Raw genomic sequence first — 21110 nt, 5'->3', positions numbered from 1 at the left:
TAGAAAGTTTTCAGGGGCCACAAAGTTTCAGTTTGGACTCATGGTATTCCTTGGTTTTCATGTAAAAAAATCTGGCCACTCAAACAAAAATGTAAATAAAACCATGGCTCATAAAAATCCAACAGATATTTGGGATTGTTCTTAGTAAATTAGACACACTGATGTCTTTTAGTTAAAGCTAAGAGGCCAAAAGGTGTAACAGCACCTCTTGCTGGCAATATTTTGAAACTACACCCATAATCCATCCTTCATTAATACACCATGCACAACAGCCTTAGGAAAAAAAATGTGCCAAGGACCAAATCTGAGCTTCAAATTCAACATTAATCAGCAAGTAGAAACACTGTTAAAAGGAGAGGGGGACTGAACCTTCATTTTGCCTTAAACCAATCTAAATTGACAGACAACAAGCAATAAAAAACTCAAAACCTTTTTATTTTAAACTGCAATACTAAAATATTTCAATACATGATTATTAATTGTTGCTGGCATGTTCAGTCTGTTCTTCAAGTGCCTTTGGATTTCATTTAGCTCATACATTCAAACCACTTTACATTTAAAGTAAACAATACAACAGAACACAAGCTGCCTTTTGAAATGCTTTCGATCACATTGAAACGGCGCTTTTTGGTTAATATTTCCATGAGTTTCCAGTGACTGTTCTGGGGGAAAATGGAGCATCTACTGACAGAAATTATTCATATTTAAGGCAGGCTTTGTGTTTCACACGTTTAGAGAAAGACAACCACCGTCAAACTGCAGAGGTGACACTGGCCCTTAAAGTGACGTTTGTAGGTAATAAACCCAATGAGCATGGTTAGCTTTAAATTTCATGACAGGATGGTCCAAGTGTTCTTGTTAGTGAGGGTGCAGATGAACCTTTTCAGGATTAAGGCAGACGTTCCATTGTTTGTTGTGTTGGCCCATCAAATAATGTCTCCAGCCCTTCCATAACTGACTCCAACCTGGATTCAGACGAAAACCTTGGCTGTCCGTGTCCCAGGTCCCTATACATGTGAATTAAAGTGTTGGCAGTTCAATTAATGTGAAGTTTAAAAATAAGCCACTGTCAAGAGTTGTTTTTATACCTAGTCAAATTCAGTTTTATTCAGACTTCCCTTGGATTCACAAACATAGAAAATGCATTCGTAACCACTTCAAACACAAACTTTCAATGGGATCTCGTCAAACATTCATCACATCAACCTCAGAGCTTGCTCGCAAACTTCAACACACTTTCGTAGTTTGCACCCCTCCCCACAAAGACTTCACAGAGTCACATTTTCACACAGAGAGGGTGATAACAAGGAAAAAAAAAAGGACACAACCAGACACGGCATTCACATCAAATCAGACAGCAAGAAAAAGTTATGAAAGAATACAAATACTCTTAGCACTTGACTTTTCACCGGTTTGAAAGTTGAAAGAAAATGAGAGGAAGCAGAGACCACAGGGATCTAGAGACGCAGCAAATGTCCTTGTGATGGTCAGTAGGGACACACTCGTACGTTCTTCTTCCTCTCACACTCGCACAACGCCACAGGTTCTTCAACGCTCGCAGGCTTTTTTTCTCTTATAAAAAGTTTCCACAAACAGTTCTTCGCACACTTCCGTTCTTTCACTTTGTTCTTCGTTCACTCACTCTCACTCAGTCCAACATCAATCCCACTCATTGATCTTGAAAAAGCGACAAGAGCAGACACAACTTCTATATCCATTAAAAAAAAAAAAGGAGAGGAAAAAAAGACGACACCCACCGTCTAATACAGTAAATGCAGAGTGAAGCTGTACTCTTTGATGACAAAGCATTTACACATGGGAGGAGGGAAATTGATATTGTGATCTGGCGAACATTGCAGCCAATGAGGCGCTTCCTCCCGGGAAATTGGGAACGAGTTGGTGAACTGCAGAAGAGATTTTCATGAAGGCTTTCAAAAGATGTGAAACAAAAACAAAAAGATGCAATCAACTGCATAAACACATATCATATCAAGCCCGTTTTACAGAGGGCTGAGGGGCACTAGAGATACTCGTGCATGTTCATTAATATTTATCTTGCATGCACAGTCATCTCTGCATTATATTTTCTCAAAATCAAAATAGGGAGTGTGGCAGTTTCCACTAAAAAACTAAACATTTCACCCACTCAATGCATGACCACAATCAGTCACACGAGTATAAATTTCCTCTTCAACAAAATAAAAGGCAGTGTTTTCTTTAAATTATAGGAACAGAGGATATAAGCAGTTCCACTGTAAGAATACTTACCAGATTAACCTAATAGCAACAGAAAAGGTCAACTTGCAGCTAACTACATTCCCCAGCTAGAGGACTTAGACTCCATAGAGTTGCCAAAGCCAGAGCTGAAGCCACCGCTGGAGGCTGTGTTAGTGCCTGCAGCCCAGCCGAGGCTGGCTGAGCTGGGGCTGCTGTAACTGGTGCTGGAAGAGCTATACGTCTGGTCTCGGGTTGTTGTGGCCGTGCCTGTCGCTGTGGTCAGACCCTGCTGGTTAGCTAGCATGCCCATCATTCCCCAACTGCTCTGCAGCGCTGCCTGGGCAGCAGCCACCATCGCAGGGTTTAGACCAAGAGCTCCAAAGTTAACCCCACCGCTACCGCTGCCCAGCCCACCGCGGTTGCTGCCATAGCCCTGACTGAACCCACCAGCCCCAAACCGCCCTCGATCCATCATTTGCCTACTATTATTGTGTTTGGGCTCAGCGTTGGAGATGTGCACACTGACGCCCTTGATGATCAAGTCCTCTCCACACAGAGCCTGGGCCACCTGAGAAAGTGAGGCAGATATTATCATTACAGTCAGAATATTGTAGTAATTTATTTATCAAACTCTGCTGTTTAAGAGGAATCGCACCTGGTCATCAGCAAATGTGACAAATGCAAACGCCCGGAAAGGTTTTGGGATGAAGACATCAGTGACTTCTCCGTACTGCATGAAGTACTGCCTTAGTTCATCAGTCGTCATGTCCTCTGTGCAACGGCCAACGAAGATTTTACGGCTCCGCATGGGCTCATCTGGGCACGCCTGGAAAGAAAAAGTCAGACAGCAATAAATAATTAATTCAAGATGAGGAATTTCAAGTAAGTACATCTGACTAATACACAAGTTGTTCTTCAACATTCAATAACAACTTGCAGGTTACATTTAAGTTACAAAACACTTATTACCATGATAAACCGGCCAATTTTTTTAATGATGACAAGGAAGATAATATTCTTTCATTCAACTAAAGAACACTTTCAGGCATTTGTTTTCATCATCTTTTTACTTTAACCCCTTACTTTTCAATATTAATACTTTACCTTCTACTCCTAACCTTTAAAAACAAGCTCCTTGTCTGTTTCAGAATTTAGAAAAACTTATTATACTTTCTCCAAACTTTCCCAAATGTAGCAATGCAGAAACACATTCTTAATACAATGTACAGGTACATATCAAAAAATTAGAATATCATGAAAAAGTTGAATATTTTTTGTTCTCTCATTTCAGAAAGTGAAACCCATATATTATATATACTCATTACACATAGAGTAAAATATTTCAAGTCTTTATTTCTTGAAATGTTGATGTATATGGCTAACAAATAATGAAAACCCAAAATTCAGAGTATCAGAAAATTAGAATATTGTGGAAAAGTTCAAGATTGGAAAGCCATGGTGTCACACCCTAATGAGCTAATTAACTTAAAACCCCTGCAAAGGTTTCCTGAGCCTTTAAATGGTCTCTCAGTCCAGGTCAGTAGGCTACACAATCATGGGGAAGACTGCAGACATGACAGATGCCCAGAAGACAGTCACTGACACCCTCCACAAGGAGGGTAAGCCACAAAAGGTCATTGCTAAAGAAGCTGGCTGTTCACAGCGTGCTGTATCCAAGCATACAGGTACATCTCAAAAAATCAGAACATCGTGAAAAAGTTAAAGATGTTCAAATTTTTTGAGATGTACCTGTATATAGGTATTAATGCACCAAAAAATCAGCATATCATCAGAGTGAGGCAGTAAAGGCTTGAAAATAGGAAAGCATGATGTTTATTGTTGATATCTGATATGCCGATATTTACAAATTAATTTTAGCCGATAACGATACAGATAATTCAGTGTAGTTCACACCTAACACTTTAGTCCCTAAAACACACTATTTAAAGTTTTAGGATGAACAAATTGTAGTCCTTAAAAAAAAATCTTTAGGAGTGAGGAATGATGGTGAATGAAGAAAAAGACTTCAGCTGTAGTAGGTCTGTCCAGCCTAAAACAACACTAAATTAATTTTTTCATATGGCCAATATTTACAACTCATATACTGCCCACGCATACACCTTGAGCCCTGAATATTTCAAATGAAGCCCCAAACATACAACTACCAGACTGTCTATTTTCCTGCTCCTCCCAGCTCTGCTTAATTCAACCTCTCTTTGTAAATCATCAAATACACTACATTGCCAAAAGTATTCGTTCACCTGCCTTGAGTCGCATATGAACTTAAGTGACATCCCATTCTTAAACCACAAGGTTTAATATGCCGTCAGTCAACCCTTTGCAGCTATAACAGCTTCAACTTTTCTGGGAAAGGCTTTCCACAAGGTTTAGGAGTGTGTTTATGGGAATGTTTGACCATTCTTCCAGAAGCGCATTTGTGAGGTCACACACTGATGTTGGATGAGAAGGCCAGGCTCTCAGTCTCCGCTCTAATTCATCCCAAGGGTGTTCTATTGGGTTGAGGTCAGGACTCTGTGCAGGCCAGTCAAGTTCATCCACACCAAACTCTCTCATCCAAGTCTTTATGGACCTTGCTTTGTGCACTGGTGCACAGTCATGAAACAAGAAGGGACCATCCCCAAACACCACCAAACTTTACGCTTGGCACAATGCAGTCAGACAAGTACCGTTCTCCTGACAACTGCCAAACCCAGAATCGTCCATCAGATTGCCAGATGGAGAAGTGCGATTCGTCACTCCAGAGAACGCGTCTCCACTGCTCTAGAGTCCAGTGGTGGCGTGCTTTACACCACTGCATCTGACACTTTGCATTGCACTTGGTGATGTATGGCTTGGATGCTGCTGCTCAGCCATGGAAACCTATTCCATGAAGCTCTCTACACACTGTTCTTGAGCTAATCTGAAGGCCACATGAAGTTTGGAGGCCTGTAGCGACTGACCGGAACACCTGATTTCAATTATTTGGATGGGTGAGTGAATACTTTTGGCAATATAGTATATCTGATATTGTGCATTCCTAGTTCTTAGTCATTTACCATGTGGCATTTTACAAAAAAAAAAAAAGAAAAAAAAATGTAACAAAAGAAAATGGTGATGTTGAGGAAGAATGTTTCGAGAAGGGCTCCATGAGTTGCAGACACTCCTCTCTAGAGATCATTGAGGTTTTCTATTAGTGCACAGCCAATGCTTGGTAAAAACTCCCAAAACCATCCTACAAATGATGAATTGTACAAAGGACATACCTCACAACTCTAGTTTTGATGCATTAGAGGGGAAATGTTATTTGGGTTTGGCATTTTAATGTGTAAAACTGATGTGACCTAAATGGATGAAACAATATCTTATGAAACAGATGGTTCCTCTTGAGTATCTATAGCCTTGTTTCCCTCAAGGGGTCCAGTTTTATTCAGTACGGTTTGGTACGGTAAACCCCAAAATAGTTTGCGTTTCCACAGACACCTGTGCCCTCACTTGGTGGGCGGGCTGTAAAAGCTATGCATGTGAAGTCATTGATAGTGCGAGTCTGCTGGTTCAGCCTCAGAGTTGTAGGAAAGGATGAGGGACAGAAATCAGTTGCGAATACGCATTAAACAGCTTTATTTCAGCTGTCATTACAGATCCTCAGCTGATGGAATACATGTACAGAAATGTTTAGAGTCGTAACGGTACATTAATATGTGAATATATTTAGTCCATAACAGTTTATACGACAAAATATGAAATTTTACAGCTGTACTGTGAGAATTCACCACATTAAAAATAAAGTAAAAGTTCAGCTGGTATTAAAATCAAACTAGATTATGTGAGAAATCCTGGGTGCGCTGATCTCGTTTCAAAATAAGCCGCAGCCCGAAGTTTTACAAGCTCAACAGCCACAGAGTGATCTTCTCACAAGTTACCTAAAGTAAGTAGTAGATAAATAACTAGTTACAGTACAGAGAATGAACTGATCTAAGGCCTTACTTTCACAAAACTTCAGCATTAATTCAGTTTCACATCCATCATGGATAGACCAGGCTGATGTGAGCCTCCAGGGCTCTGCTTTGTGTTCTTAAAATCAGGTCCAGATAAACGTCAGGAAACTTGATTTGTGGCCAGATACCAATATCCACAGACTAGGAAACAGTGTGGATCCCAAATATCCCCAACTAATGCAGACATTAGTCCGTTTTTCTCCCGTTTTTGCTGCTCCTCACAGAGACTTCCGTGTTTTGCAGCCTGGAGGCGAGCAGCTGTGTCGCATGCTGACATGACATCAGTGCAAACCCCCTATTGTTGTGTGTGCAGCTCCACCTTTTTGGGACGGATAGGTAAGATTGGTACCCCTATGGAAGGGTGCCGAAAAGTGGAACGGTATGGGTCATTTTTTTGGGACCCTTTCCATTTTTCGCTCTATGGAAACACAAAAACATGCATGCCGTTCTGCACCGAACTGAGCCGGACCGCTTGGTGGAAACGACCTATTTTACTGCACATCATGCAGGATTTTAAGCTACAACACATTTCCTCATCCAACTGTTAAAAAAAACAAAACAAAAACAAAGGGAAGACATTTTCCTCGTTTACAGTAGATTTTTGTGCTTTTTAAAGAAGGGATGGTTTAAGCTTAAAATTCTCCCAAACATAATTTCAGGTTCAGTTAACTCTGGATAGAAAGACCTAGTAAGGAAGTCCTTCAAAGGGCTTCTTTTGATAACTGTAAACTATTTTCAATCTTAATATTTGTATTTCTACTTGAGCAAAAAAGGTTGTGCTTTTTAAAACCTGATCGAGTCCCTGGCCTAAACATGACCATTATACTAATGACTATTGATAAAACATTGTGAAGTAAGTACCTTTGAATTGGGGAGTTTGCAATCACACCATCGTCCATCAATCATGTGTCTCTGAGCAATCACTTTGGTTTGCGTCTCATAGTCACTGAACCGAACAAACCCAAACCCTTTGGAGTTGCCGGTCTTTGCATCTCTCTTGACCTACGCAAAAGAAAAGAGAAAGATGTTTTATTACCTACTTTTAAAGAAAGCATTAACCCTAAATGACATCTGCTTTTTACTCTTGGGAAACAGACATGATACCAAAATATTCAGAGTCAGATGGGTTGTCAATACCTGCACCATGATGACTTCCCCAAAAGTGCTAAAATAATCTTTCAGATCTTGCTCTGTTGTTTTCCAAGGCAGCCCAAGAACAATGAGATCTGATGTCTTCTGAAAGCCCCTTTTGATTTTCACAGCTGAGGCGGCATCTATTTCTTCCATCTTTCTTTTGTTATCTGGTAAGAATAAATACATTTGTTAAGAAAGGCAAAACAGAGTCAGGCAGGTTAACATATCTCCAGTAAATGGGGTGAAAGGTAATACATTAAATCTGAGGTTTTTACTGTATTGTGGTGTGTGAGACACGTTCAGAGATCTGATAAAAGTACACGTGATGTGAGCAAAGTGCCTGGTGTATATAAATGTTTTTCTAGAACAGCCCTGATTCTTCTGTGGAGGTTTTCTACAAGATTTTGAAGCCTGGCCTCATAAATATACCTCAACTCAGCCATGAGATGCTGCCAAGTCAGGCTTTGATATTAGTTAAGATTTTGTTGTTATCAGATACCAATATATTTACAGATTTGTTTAGCTGATACAGATATTAGTACCTATAGTTTAATCAGGATTTCTACACGCCTTTAAACATCAAATTTAAGACATTTTAAGACCTAAACTGATAAAAGATTAATACCACTCACTGGGGTTTATTCACAGTAAACTGTCAAAAATAAAAGATTAAAGATCTAAACGATTTGACTATCAAAAAGGTGGAAAGACCTGCTAAAATAAGGGTGGGCTGTAAGAATTTTTACAGCCAATATTTACAGCTGACATATTGGTTGTAATTACCAGTATAAAATGTCATATCTGCCGATATTAATCATAACATGTTGAAGCTAGTATCTGTCAGTGATGATACCATGAGTAATATTGTGCATCCCTGATATAAAGTAATAGATCCTTCCTCAAACCAGATCATTACAGTGCTGTTTAAGTATTTGAGGAGATAACCTGAGTCAGAATAACTTTACTGATGTTGTACAGATGTACAACAAAATAAGGTGCTTCTTCTTAGAAATATATTGAACAGATCAGTTGGCACATTAAATGAAACATATTGGTAAATAAAACATAAATAAGAAAAAGTTAGGCTAAAGTTGCACTGTTTTTACACACATTAGTTCATCATTATCGGGGTGGAAACTAATTACATTTAATCATATTATGGTAATTGAGCAGTTTTTTTATGTACTTGTGCTTTTCTAAGTACATTTTAAATCAGCACTTTTACTTCTACTTAAGTAAGTTTTAACCAGAGATACTGTTTTTTTACTCGAGTACAGTACTCTCATACTTTCCCCACATCTGTCGACTACACAGCAGCACATAATGTAAAATAGAAGTCACATCCAAAAACAGCTGTTGGACAAATCAAAACTGAAGTATTTTAACTCTATTCTGTGTGAAATAGTCTTCAGTGTTTAGTTATTTGACAGTATTGATCCACCAGTATTAATTCAACTCTCTAACGAGTCAATTAATGTAAGCTCTGCCCACTGCCATTTCAAATATGGGGGGGGGGGTTCCCCATCATGCCACTGGGCAGAGTGTTTTGATGTTTTATATGTATTTAGTTGTGTTTGGATGTTGCCTGTTGTACAGGGATTTCTGTTGGGGTTTTGTGGGTCATGTTTTTGGTGGATTGTTGCTGTTTTTTTTGTTTTTTTTTTAAGCGAGACACATTTGCACCATTAGTGAAGCTATCCACTGATAGTTCCCACCTGTACAGAGTGCATTGGTATATAGTGCCCTGCTATGAGGTTTACTCTCTTCTCTGTTCTTGCCAGAGAAGACCCAACTTTGCCCAGATTTTCAAAAGTTACTGCAGCTCTGTCATATTATAAAATATTTAACATTTTCAAAAGTGTAGTTTAACTATATGTTGTGTAGACCAACATAAACACTTTTAAAGTGTTAAGTTTAACTCTCTATTAGTTTAATTACCATTGTCAATTTTGCTGTTTTACTTTACCACAGAGGAGTGACTTCACCAATCGAATACTTTTCACTTTTACTAGAGTAGATTTGTAGACATATTCTTTTACTTTTGCACATTTTAACCAACAGAACTGAGTATTTACTTGAGTACTATAGTCCTACAAGAACAGTATTACTTTTAATGTTGAATCTTACTCGAACATTATGGATTTAGTTCAAGTTAATGGCATGGTCTTTGTGCAAGCCAATTTAAGGCTTATATTTACACTTAATGCCTTATGGATCTGGTTTATAAACAGGAGCGCCATCACATATTCACAAAAACAGTTTCAGTTTCCAGAAAATATGTAATAATAATATTGCAGGAAAAAAATAAAACAAACGGCTAGATTAACTAATTAAGTCATTATAGTTAGCATAATTGTAAAATATAGTTACGATAATGAGGAAAAAATGAGTTGGCATCATCCTAACCTGTCTCACCTTTGGGATAATTGACAACATAAACCAGGTTTCCCCATTCATTCTCCGGAGCGTGTAGGACCCCCTCCACGAGCCTGACCCCCCTCATGCACTGGGATTCTGGGTTCCTGTAGCGCAGCCCGCACGCCCCTGGAAACTGAGCCGCTACCGATGATAGCAGAACAGTCCCATCGTCCTCGGAAGGGATCTCCATGGGCTCTTCGCTCTCATCCTCAGCCACACGTATGTACAGCTCTGACATGGCGACTGGCTCAGCGCTGGTCCGACAGGAATCAGCGGAAGGATCTCAAGTTACCAGTAAACACCGGAGTGATGCACACGAGTTTGTTATGACGATCTTTGCTCAAGTTTAACAGGGTGACGCAACTCAAATGCAACAGAAGTCACACGCAAACAGGCAAACTTTATCGAAAGCATAAACTTACTCTACGACTCCCTAACACTTAATAGCGTGGTGCCATGGAAACGGTCTCTTGTCTTCTCTCCTGAATGCACGCGTGAACTACTTAGCTTGCTAGCTAACAAGCTAGCAAACTCAAGGCAGCTTGAAAAATGAATGACCACACAGTTTCGCTCTGTGTTTACTGTCAACAAATACACGATACCTCGTCTGGTACTTACGCACCAGGCCGAAAAATGTACGTGAATAAAAACATTTAAAGGTGTTCCTAAACGGATAAATTTAAAGTGCGGATTCGTCTGACTACAGTTAATATTTGCAGCTGCACAACTGCAGCTAACCCCTCTAACCTTAAGCTAGCTAACAAAATGGCTGCGCAACTTGTATGACATCATCTAGTCGGGAGGGCACACTGGTGAGATTTGTAGGGACGTCAGCAGTTAGAAAGAAAAACTTTTACCGAATTATTAGCTTCCAGGTGACCAGTTCTTAGCCAGCCTTTCACAATTATGTATTTCAGATATTAGTATTGACTTTATGACTCTTACGAAGTTTAGTAAGTTTCAGTGTACAACGCTGTGAACTTCTGGTTTGCCCTTTGAAGCCGGGTCTGAAGGATTCATCTGAAACCCCAAACAAAAAAAGGTGCGCACTGAAAAATAATATTGTACAACTGTAAACAGGTGTATTTATCAACACGCAACCACGTGCAGTCATGCCAGTCAGTCTAACCCAACATGATAGCTAGTAAATTAAGGTTTACATTTTCACGAACTTATTGGGATATTTGATTTAATGATATCTTACCTGTAATTTATATGAAAAAGATAGCCAACATAAACAGAAAGGGAGAATGCCCTTAATTTACATCCGTGAAAATAACGGAGACTCCCCTAACCCCAGAAAAACTAAATAAATATATTCAGCTTGAATTAATTTAACTTAACGGCAAAATGGCTTTCACTAGTTGCCATCACATATTATCTTTATTACCGACAGGCCTACCTTGCTTACAAGATTATACAAAATAAATGATGGAACCATAGTATCTTTTGAATTAAATTAAGAATAGTTTTAAAGGAAAAGGGGATACTTGTTCTTCTCCCCACGGTGACAACAGCCCACTTACCAGGGGTGGAAAGTAACTAATACATGAACTCAGACTAATCTAATTGTATTGAGTAGGTTTTTTCCCGGTACTTGAACTTTTTGAGTACATTTTGAAACTAGTACTTTTACTTTATCTCTTTTTCTTTACTTGAGTACAATTAACTTGTACTTTTTTAATGCCAATAATGGAAGTTTATATTTTACTGTACAACTCCTCAGTAGCTACTAAGGCTGGGGAATTAATTGAAATTTAGATATAATTGCAATATATGTAAATTGCAACATTTCTTTGACCTGAAATGGTTTTTTTTTTTTTTTTTTTTTTTTGCAGCTGAGGCATTATGCTTTATACATCATGCACACATTGAAATATCATTTTTTTAATGACATAGAATAATTTATGCCAGTGTTTACTGAAAAAAAACACAAGATGAGGAATTTAAAGAATAACTGCATATCAACTAATAAATGCAGTATTGGAGGGAAAAAACATAATTAGAATATTTTCCCAAATCCTTTAGCCCTACTAGCTGCTCAGTACTTAAAGTAAACTTCAAAACAGATACCTTTATCTTTTACTTGAGTAGATTTGTAGACCAGTACTTTTAACCTTTACTTAATCAAAGTAACCACACTTTTACTTGAGTACAATAGTTGTTTACTTTTTCCATCTCTGCCTCTTACATCTCAAAAAAGCTTATGTTGGGTTACAGAGAGTAAAATTTTGGAATTTACACAGAACTATATGAGGAGCATGATGTTTAACAAAATATACTTGCAATAAAGTTGTAATTTTTTTCCTCAGTATCAGCTTTTTTCAGCTGTTTATCATCACCCCATCTTGGGAAATGTGTATTCTAACCCAAGTCCAAAACTAAAGAGTAAGCCTGAAATGACATGAAGTTTTCACTGGTTCCATTATCAGAGGTGGAAAAAGTGCACAATTATTTTACTCAAGTAAAAGTACAGTTACCCTGGTTAAGATGTACAAAAGTAAAAGTAAAAGTACTGGTCTATAAATCTACTCAAGTAAAATCAAACAGTATTTAATGTAAAGTTTACTTTAAGAACTGAGTAGCCACTAGGGCTGAATGATTTTGGGAAAATAATCTAATTGCAATAATCTTTTACAGTACTGTGTTTATGATTTGACATGCAATCACTTTTTAAGCTCCTAATCGTATTTATTTATTCATTTTTTACAAACACAAGCAATAAATAATTCTATATTATAACCAACACAATACTGGATTAGACAGACCAGTAGACAGACTAAACATAAACTGCTCTTTCCTGTAAACCAGGCCTGAATGTTAGGATGGCATAACATGATGCATGAGTCAGGATGAATGACATATCTTTATCTATTTCAATCATAGTAGTAAATGTACCCATTTGTTTAGATTAAAGCCTTGCAACAATCATCATGAAAACCAGGGCCGAACAATTTTGAAAAATTGTCAAAATGTGATTATTTAGACTCATGTTGCAGATGCAGTACGAATTGTTGTATGCTGTTGTAGGTTTGTTGATGCTTCAATGTTTGCATGATGCGTAGAGCATAACATCTCTGCTGCAAAAAACCCTGTATGAAAAAGTTTTTTTTGACACATTTCAGATTGAAGAAATATTGCAACTTCTGTTACTTGAAAATTGCAGTAGGACAAATTTTGATGTAATCTTAATTTCAATTAATTACCACGCTTTAGTATCATTTGAGAAGTGTTACCGTAAAATATGATCTTTTCTTATAGACAATGATGTCATGAAAATCTGGATCTCCAACCAGGTTATTTAGGTTAAGTCACACATTTACAAAAAAGAAAAACAAAAAAAATCTGTTTTGGGATGTGATGTGGAACTTATTCTCTTGCTGTGTGCTGTAGTCAGCAGAGGTGGAAAAAGTACAAGAGCATTGTTCTCAAGTACAGCTCTGGTTAAAACTGGCCTGAGCAGAGGTAAAAGTACCGATTTCAAAATATACTCGCCAAGTACCCCAAAAAACTTTAAGTACAGTTATTTGAGTTACTTTCAACCGTTATCCATTAGAACACGTAGCATTAGCCCCATAGCATAATTGTGTAAGTCATATTTTTAGGTTTTCAGAAACATGCTATGAGGCTAACAATATGATTGCATGTAATAAGAGATATTGTTTGTTTCTGAGGCCACAGAGACCCAAGGTTACTCATCCTGAACAAAAACAAACAAACAAACAAACAAACAAACAAAAAATAATGAGGTAAAATAACGAAAAAGTGTGCTGAATCACCGCTTTTTACTACTCAACCTGGCATCTGTGGATCACTTTCTCAGAGCACAGAGAGTGAGGTTGCCAGTCACACTGAATGGTTGACACAATGCCTGGCACTAAATGACCATTTCATTACTTGCCTGACTGTGTGGCTATGTCTCCTTTCTCATCTGAAACAAATGAGTTGAGTTTGTTCAACCTTAACTCTGCTGCCACCTAGTGGTAAAATGCTAGACATACACAAAATGAAGTCAACTGATGAAAAACGTTAATTTTCTAAAAAATAATTTGGACAGTAACAAGTGGCCTCAATTTTGTATTTTATTTCACTAAGTTGAGCTCAGGTAGGCCACCTAATTAATTTTCACCACTGATCTCTGAAGAACAAAAATATGTTTTGTTCTGTGTAACAAAATGTAAAAAGTCAGAATCTTGTGAATTATCAAACAAAGTCATGTAGAAGGAACCCTGCTTCATTGAAAAAGCACACAACACACCATACTGCTGTCTAATAATCACTGACAATATTACAGTTTAAATCCACTCATCATCTGTGATGTTGTTTGCCTTGAAAATGTTCAGCTGTCAGCTTGTCTAACGTTTAATCCCAAAACAGGGATTAAACGTTAGACCCCCCCGCAAAGAAACTTTATTTAATTTGACCATAACAAGCTTTAAGGTTCCTATGACAGGAGGGGGAAAGTAGTCACATGTTTTCTTCAGAAATGACATGCAAAATCAACTTTCCATATTCTTTCCCTTGTGGGGCTAATAAAGAAATATCTTATATTATCTTACTGAAATCTGGTTAATAAAAGAATGAAAAACTAATCTTGATAGGGCCTGTGTGAAAGGGCAACTTTAAGCTGTGGATTCCACAAAACCAAGTTGCAGCATTCTTTTGAGTGAGCCCTAGTACTATCTCTAAACTTGGAGGCCAAGTTCCATTTAACGGGGGATAGGAGAGACAGGCCGGGAAGTGGGCGTCCCAAGAAGACAACACCCCAAGGAGACCGTTTCCTCACCCGGTCTTCTACAGGTTTGCAAGACGATATGGCCGACGACTCTTTGCCCTGACAATTGAACAGACTGCATACAGCCAATCTCTGGTCTTATACGGCTGCCAGGAGGCCTGCCATGACTACGCTTCACCATCAGGCCCGTTTTTGCTGGTGTCAGCAACACTTGCACTGGAACCTGAACATGAGGAGCATCATGTTCATTGTTGAGTCCAGATTCTGCCTATTTGTATCATAAGCTGAAAGTGAAGAGACGAAGTAGAGTGCTCTGCTGACTGCTGCATCAAGAGAGTAACATCTTTTGGTGGAGGCAGTGTGATGGTGAGGGGCGGCATCTCCCTCACTGGCTTATCGAGATGAGATTCTGCATCCAGAGGCAATCCCATATCTCCACAGCCTGGGACCAAACTATTCTCCAAGATAACAACGCTCACCCCCAAATAGTGGGGTTTATCAGAGACTACCTTCAGAATTTGAGAGTCAAGAGGAGGGAATGGCCTGCCAGCAGTCCTGACCTCGACCCTATTGAACACTTGTGGGATTAGGTTTGGCATCCTGTCGATGCCATAGTGACCAACATATCCACATTGGCTGACTTACGAAAAATGCTGGTTGAGGAATGGGATGCCATCCCACAGCAGTGTGTGACCAGGCTGGTGACCAGCATGAGAAGGAGTTGCTAGGCTGTTGTGACTGTGTATGGTTCTGCTTCTACTGAGGCTCCTGTTTGTTAAATGAATAAATTGCTAAATAGCTAATGTGTCTTGTTTCTTCAGACTTCAACCATCTAATCCACCAAACAATGCTAAACAAGAGTCAACATCAAAATTAATGGTTTGGCATTGGTAGAGAAGATCTGGCAAATTTTTCATGGGCAACCCGCATACTTAGCTCTGCTGCTCATCCCACAAATGCTCCTTAAAAATGTGGCACCATTTATAAGGGAAATAAACAGGCTTTACAGTGGTATAAGAGTTATTGCAAAGAAGCATTATTACAACGAATAAATAATCTACCTAACACTTTTTGTGCTAGGTTTATTTAAATATCTAAAGTTGAAAAATACAGCTCCAATAAGTTTCCGCATGGTTTGATTTATAGTGGTTAATTATTTGTGGTTTAACTGCAGCATTGGGTCCCATTGTTAGGTCGGACTCATGTTAAGATGTCACATCAGAATCAAGAGGGCGTCAAGTGATTATTAATGAGAGTTGTAAGAGGAAGAAGTCCTTTTGCAAAGGGTTGATTTTACATGCTTATTTGGTAACTAAAATGTTGTATTATATTACCTCAGAATATCTGAGAGGTCAACAGAGGCCTCGAGCTGACAATCTCAATCTGAAAAGTACTTGAAGTGGTAGCTGGTAGTGGAGCAGGCACATAGGAGGAGTGAAGTAGTAAGGTATACTAAGGCAAGGCTCAGCAGCAAATTCCTCTTAGGGGCTACCTATGATGTCCTACCGTCTCCTGAGCCCAAAATGTTGGGTTGACAGGGACCCATTATACCCATTGTGTTTAGGGACAGCAACTCTGAGGCACATTTCGACAGGCTGTAAGATTAGTCCATCACAAGGTAGACAGACCAGGGGGCATAAAAGGTCTTTGCAAAGTTTCGCAGCAGGAATTGAAAGTAGAAGGTGACAGGTCAATGTGGGATCTAATAAGGAAGATAGTATGGCAGTTCAAGGGAGGCAGGTTTTCAGGTAGGCACCAGTGAGGCGAGTTAAAGGGTGCTATGAACTGGGAGATGCTGGTAGAATGGGGAGGGAAACTTGTGCCAAAGAAGAGAAGTGCACTTGTTTGCATTTAGAAGCAGTAGTGGATGTACTATGTACAAATATATTGAGAAACTATATTTAAGCACGGTGTTTGAATGGATGTACTTTGTTACTTCCAAACACTATCCCCAGTCACAAATTATCTAGCTCTTCCTAGGTATGTGACCTTTCACTGCAAAGACACTGTTACGTGTTTTCAAACAATGCATGAGCTCTAAAAATAAAATGGCACTTCATGTTTTTTTTCATGACTTCAGGTTTAGCCATTTCTCACTCATACAACTCATGATTTTGTACTTCCTAAACATTTTATTATGCCTCTGCAACCATAACTGCCGAGGTCACAGGCATTGTGTTTTCAGGCTGTGTATCCGTCATCTGACTGTGTCATTCATGCAAACTCACTACATGAACAACATTTTCTTCAAATTACACACAAAAGTCCACTTTGACTCGAGGTTAGAATGATTAGAATTCAGGACACTGGGATTAATATTCGTCCCTCGCTTGTGCTTGCAATATTTCAAAATTGCTTTAAGGGATATTTCTCAAAATTTGAGAGGAGGTCTGGTTGCAGACTGTAGCTCCCCTCTCGAAGACTGTTACGGAGAAGCTGCATCAGTCAGAGCAGAAATACACTCTAAAACTGTCAATATAAAATTGGATTTAACTTTGATTTAGGTGAGTGCAAGGGTTAAGGTATGGATTAGGATACCAAAAGTCAGAGGTTAAAAACCTGCCCTATAATACTTGATTACAAAATGTTTAATAAACAGTCAACTAATGTACCAAACCTAGCTTACATAGCTCCATTAGCTGCATAAGCTAGGTAGATAACGTAGCTACATAGCTAACATAGCCAAACTGATGCTTATGAAACACATGAATAGCTATACTAACAGAGCTAATGTTAGCTATGTAAGCCATGTAGCCATGTTATCTAAGGAGCTTATTTTAGTTATGTTAGCTATAGCGTTTGCTAAAGTAATGTCAACCATGTAGCTTTCATAGCTGTTTTAGCTTTAGCTAAAGCTGCCAAAGCTAAAGGGAGTCACCGTTAGCATATCTACCTCTAAAACTGGTCTATAAATAATTTAGCTTATCTATAGACCCGTTAAACCTCTGACCTTTTTCTCTGTTTTTTCTTGTATGAAATGATGCTTAGTCTGTAATGTTAGCGAATGTTATTATATGTAGTTAAGTTACTGCCAGACAGGAGGGTTCCTGTGAGTTGGAGTAAATTTTGACCTATTTCTAAACTTACATATTTCCCTTTCCCATTATCAAAAAGACTGTTTTTGCAAGATAATGAGAACATCCCTCAAGAATATTTGCTGTCTTGGGAAAAAGGAATAAAATAAAATAAAATGTATGCATACATGCCTTTCTTTAATGATGACCTGTTTAAACATGTTTGTTTTGTCCTTTGATCAACAATTTTTTGTTCCATTTAAGGTCCAAAAGGCAGCATTTTTCACTATAGGAAATTTGGGTGTTTGAAAAAAAAAAAAAAAAGGTCAGGATTTTTCATTAGGAGGTGGTGGAGGGTCCTGATACCAGACCAGTTGAGAACCACCGCTTTAGAGGACCCATGTCCAGTTTTTGTCCCTGCCCATCAAATATCTTAAGTCTGCCACTGCACCAGGAGGTAGATGCAGTATTTCTATAGGTTAGAGATTAACTTGCAACTTCAGAAACGAGAATAAGGTTAGAGTTAAGAGCTGACCTCTAAGAGCTAGCTGCACTTGCATGCAAATACCTGTTTATGTGAAGATAATCTAAGCAAAAGTCTCATTTAGCCTTAGGGACAGAGGGATTAATAGCAAAATTCAAAAACCTGCAGTTTTTATATTTTTAACCGCTAAAAGATGTCAACAGGTGATATGTTTGATTGCTGAAAGAAAGAAAGAAGGAAGAGATATTGATACACAAACACTATTTAAGCATGCATAGGATAAGTTTAGCAAAGAAATAAGGGGGCACCAAAGTTCCTCACAGGTGATTTAAACATGGAACAAGCAGTCTAAGAAGTAATAGTTGGAAGAAAGCAGTAGAGCCAGTCTTCCACAGCTCCTAAAAATACAAAGACTATACATTTTTCATAAAGATTTATAACTCTTTAAAATGTGTAAATCTGTTTTGTTTAACAGGCTCACACAGGCAGAAAACACCTACCGCTGCCGTTCTACATGGCGGATGTTGTTCTCACCTTCAAAAAGACAAATCACAAAAAGCACTGGACCATGGAGCACACACGGCTCTGCACAGGTGAGCGTGTGGCTGATGAACACAGTAAAACTTAAGTGGTGATTAATTATTGGGGGATATTTTGACCACTCACCATTGAAAGGCTTTTACTGTTGTCATACCAGGCACTTACTTTTGTTTATTGCTCTATCAACTGATGATGTGGTTTTATATAGCACCTTTAGTTCATTAAAATAAATTTAAAGTGAGATAGAAGTTAAAACTGAAGTGATTAATAGAGAAAATAACTAAATAAACTTAAAACACAATGGACAAGAGTAAAGTTGAATCAAACTATTTAAACAACAATAAATGAATTAAATTTTTATGATTAAAAAATCAAAAATTGATTCAGCTTTTATTTCGATGTATTGTCTGTATTTGAGCTTTAATCACTGATATGTGTTTCACATGTGTTTGCCATGTCGTGAGGTGACGCTGTGGTCAGTCAGTGTAGAGAAGTTTGATTATAGGAGCAGAAACACAGACAGACCTCTGCCAGCCACCGCCTGAGGGTGAACATTATCCAGACACAGACAAGGCAGGCGTTGAATAAACAAATCTCTGTCCGATCTGCACAGCAGGCTGACGAAGAAGAGGAAAAAGCATTGCACTTATGATGCTGCCTTTTGAGGGGCTTAATTTTAACACAGACTGTTAAATCGAATAAAAATGAAGTGATATTCAATTGATAGGGATGCGGCACTTTTATATCATTCAGACCATGACACTGATGTGTTGAACAGAAAGTTTATTTTATCTAAACTCCAGCCTGCAGGCCAACTGTGGCCCAAAGTAAATTTCTTATCAGACTCTTAAAAATGAAATAAAACAAGGTCCTGTTAAACATCAGGCTTTTGTGCTTGACTGTATTGTACTTCTTATTTTTGACACTAGGTGGTACTGCTGTAATTCTGTAAACAAACATTTTGACAGGAAGAATTTGTTGGAAGCTTTTTCATTATTTGACATTAACGAAAATGGTAACCACAGTGACAACCAAAATAAAAACATTATTTTGATTCATAACACCTTGATGAATGAAGACAAAAGGAATATGGCAGCAAGGACTGGCAGCAATAATCATGCTCATTTTCTGCATTGTCACAAGGTCAGATTTATAAAGCATATCAGACTTATTCATCTCCAAACTCCTTTAATGTTTGGCAGCTTTGCACAGTTTGCTCCTGTTTTGTGTCTGAATGTACAGATAAGCCGACAGCACTTTTCTTCTCTGCTGACCAGAGTGTAGTTCTAATCCTGACTAGGGATGGGTCCAGTCGTAGTCAAGACCAGGGACGGCCTGAAATCTGATAGGTCACTTCAGTGTCCAAATATGATCAGCTTTTTGACTTGTCAGACTTAAATGGAAAGCTGTGACGCATGTTGTTTTGTTTTTCGTAAGCAAGTGGTAAAAGTGGTAAATTTAATTGATAGGACATGATTTGGAAAGGCACACACCTCTCTGTGGAAGGCCTCACAGCTGACAATTTATATCAGAGCAAAACTAAGCCATGTGGCTGCAGAGCTCAAAGGCAAGAGCACAGTGGCCTCCAGAACCCTTTTTTCCGTGAGTTTGCCAACAAAGTTAAATGCTTATGTGCAATCATCTCAGAGGCCTTTTTAATTAAAAGTTAGAAGTCTGAAAATATAAACTTTAATATTTGTCCAAAAAAAAGTCATTTTAGATGACTACCAGAAAAACATAAAAACTTTCACAGGATTTAAAGAGAAATTTAGAGAAAAACATTTATAAATTCTAAATGAGAGGGAACTAGAGAGAATAAAAGAGACAAGAAAAAGTGAAAAGTGAAGTGAAGAAAAAAATGAAATAAAACCAGTGCAGAAAGCACAGACAGGGTTGATATCAGTGAGTAACATGAGATGCAGTGCATTCAGAAAGTATTAAGACCACCTTTACTTTTTTTAGTTCGGTTATGTTGTAGTCTGATGCTTCAATTGTTTAAATTCATTTTTTCTCACTTTAATCTGCACTTAACAGCCCATAATGACAAAACGAACACAGAATTTTAGAAATTTTTGCATATTTATTAAAAAGAAAAAAAACCCTGAAATTTTACGTTGACATAAATATTCAGACCTTTACTTATTACTTAGTTAAAGCACTTTGGCAGCAATTACATCTTTGAGTCTATTTGAATACAAATGCAACAAACTTTACAAACATGTATTTGGCAATTTTCTGCCATTCTTCTCTCCAGAGATGTTTATAAGGTTGAAGTCAGGGCTCTGGCATGGCCACTCTAGAAATTCACAGAGATGTCATGGCTTGTCCCATGTCAAGGCTACTGCTGTGTTGTTTTGGCAGTGTGCTTTAGGGTCATTGTCATGTTGGAAGGTGAACCTTCGGCTCAGTCTGAGGTCTGAGCACTGCAGAACGGGTTTCATTTAGGATATCTCTGTACTTTGCTTGACTTAGCTTTCCCTCAACCCTGACCAGTCTCCCAATCCCTGCTGCTACAAAACACCCCCACAACATGATGCTGCCACCACCATGCTTCACTGTTGCATGGACGGGTG

The 21110-nt window shown here is 38.4% G+C and overlaps 1 protein-coding gene across 6 annotated transcripts; it reads right to left on the bottom strand.

Moving 5' to 3' along the window:
* Positions 1-416: 416 nt before the first annotated feature.
* Positions 417-10543, bottom strand: tardbpa (TAR DNA binding protein a). Of its 6 annotated transcripts, none has more exons than XR_005992567.1 (7): positions 9753-10540; positions 7350-7513; positions 7074-7214; positions 2873-3043; positions 2701-2785; positions 1758-1904; positions 417-1007 (listed from the first exon to the last, which is right to left on the bottom strand). XR_005992567.1 is itself a non-coding variant. In XM_041799612.1 (6 exons), exons 1-5 carry the CDS (start codon positions 10000-10002, stop codon positions 2312-2314), a joined length of 1200 nt encoding a protein of 399 aa, XP_041655546.1. In that variant the 5' UTR covers positions 10003-10543; the 3' UTR covers positions 417-1904; positions 2269-2311. The 6 variants fall into 6 exon arrangements, 4 of the variants coding, with proteins under 4 accessions (XP_041655546.1, XP_041655548.1, XP_041655545.1 ...); XR_005992568.1 differs by having other exon boundaries at positions 9762-10537; XM_041799612.1 differs by having other exon boundaries at positions 417-1904; positions 2269-2785; positions 9753-10543.
* Between the last annotated feature and the right edge of the window lie 10567 nt (positions 10544-21110).

This window comes from Cheilinus undulatus, linkage group 11 (genome assembly GCF_018320785.1).
Source record: "Cheilinus undulatus linkage group 11, ASM1832078v1, whole genome shotgun sequence".
In the NCBI taxonomy this organism is placed as follows: domain Eukaryota; kingdom Metazoa; phylum Chordata; class Actinopteri; order Labriformes; family Labridae; genus Cheilinus; species Cheilinus undulatus.
The sequence above is the reverse complement of the archived record's forward strand: the minus strand, read 5'-3'. Positions and strand labels throughout refer to the sequence as shown.

Excerpts from the sequence above, each read along its gene's own strand:
- tardbpa (XM_041799611.1), bottom strand. The coding sequence starts at position 10,002 with ATGTCAGAGCTGTACATACGTGTGGCTGAGGATGAGAGCGAAGAGCCC. Across the intron at positions 7,514-9,752 it reads TTATCCCAAAGGTGAGACAG|ATAACAAAAGAAAGATGGAA; the intron begins GTTAGGATGATG and ends TATTCTTACCAG. Across the intron at positions 3,044-7,073 it reads GCAAACTCCCCAATTCAAAG|GCGTGCCCAGATGAGCCCAT; the intron begins GTACTTACTTCA and ends TTTTCTTTCCAG.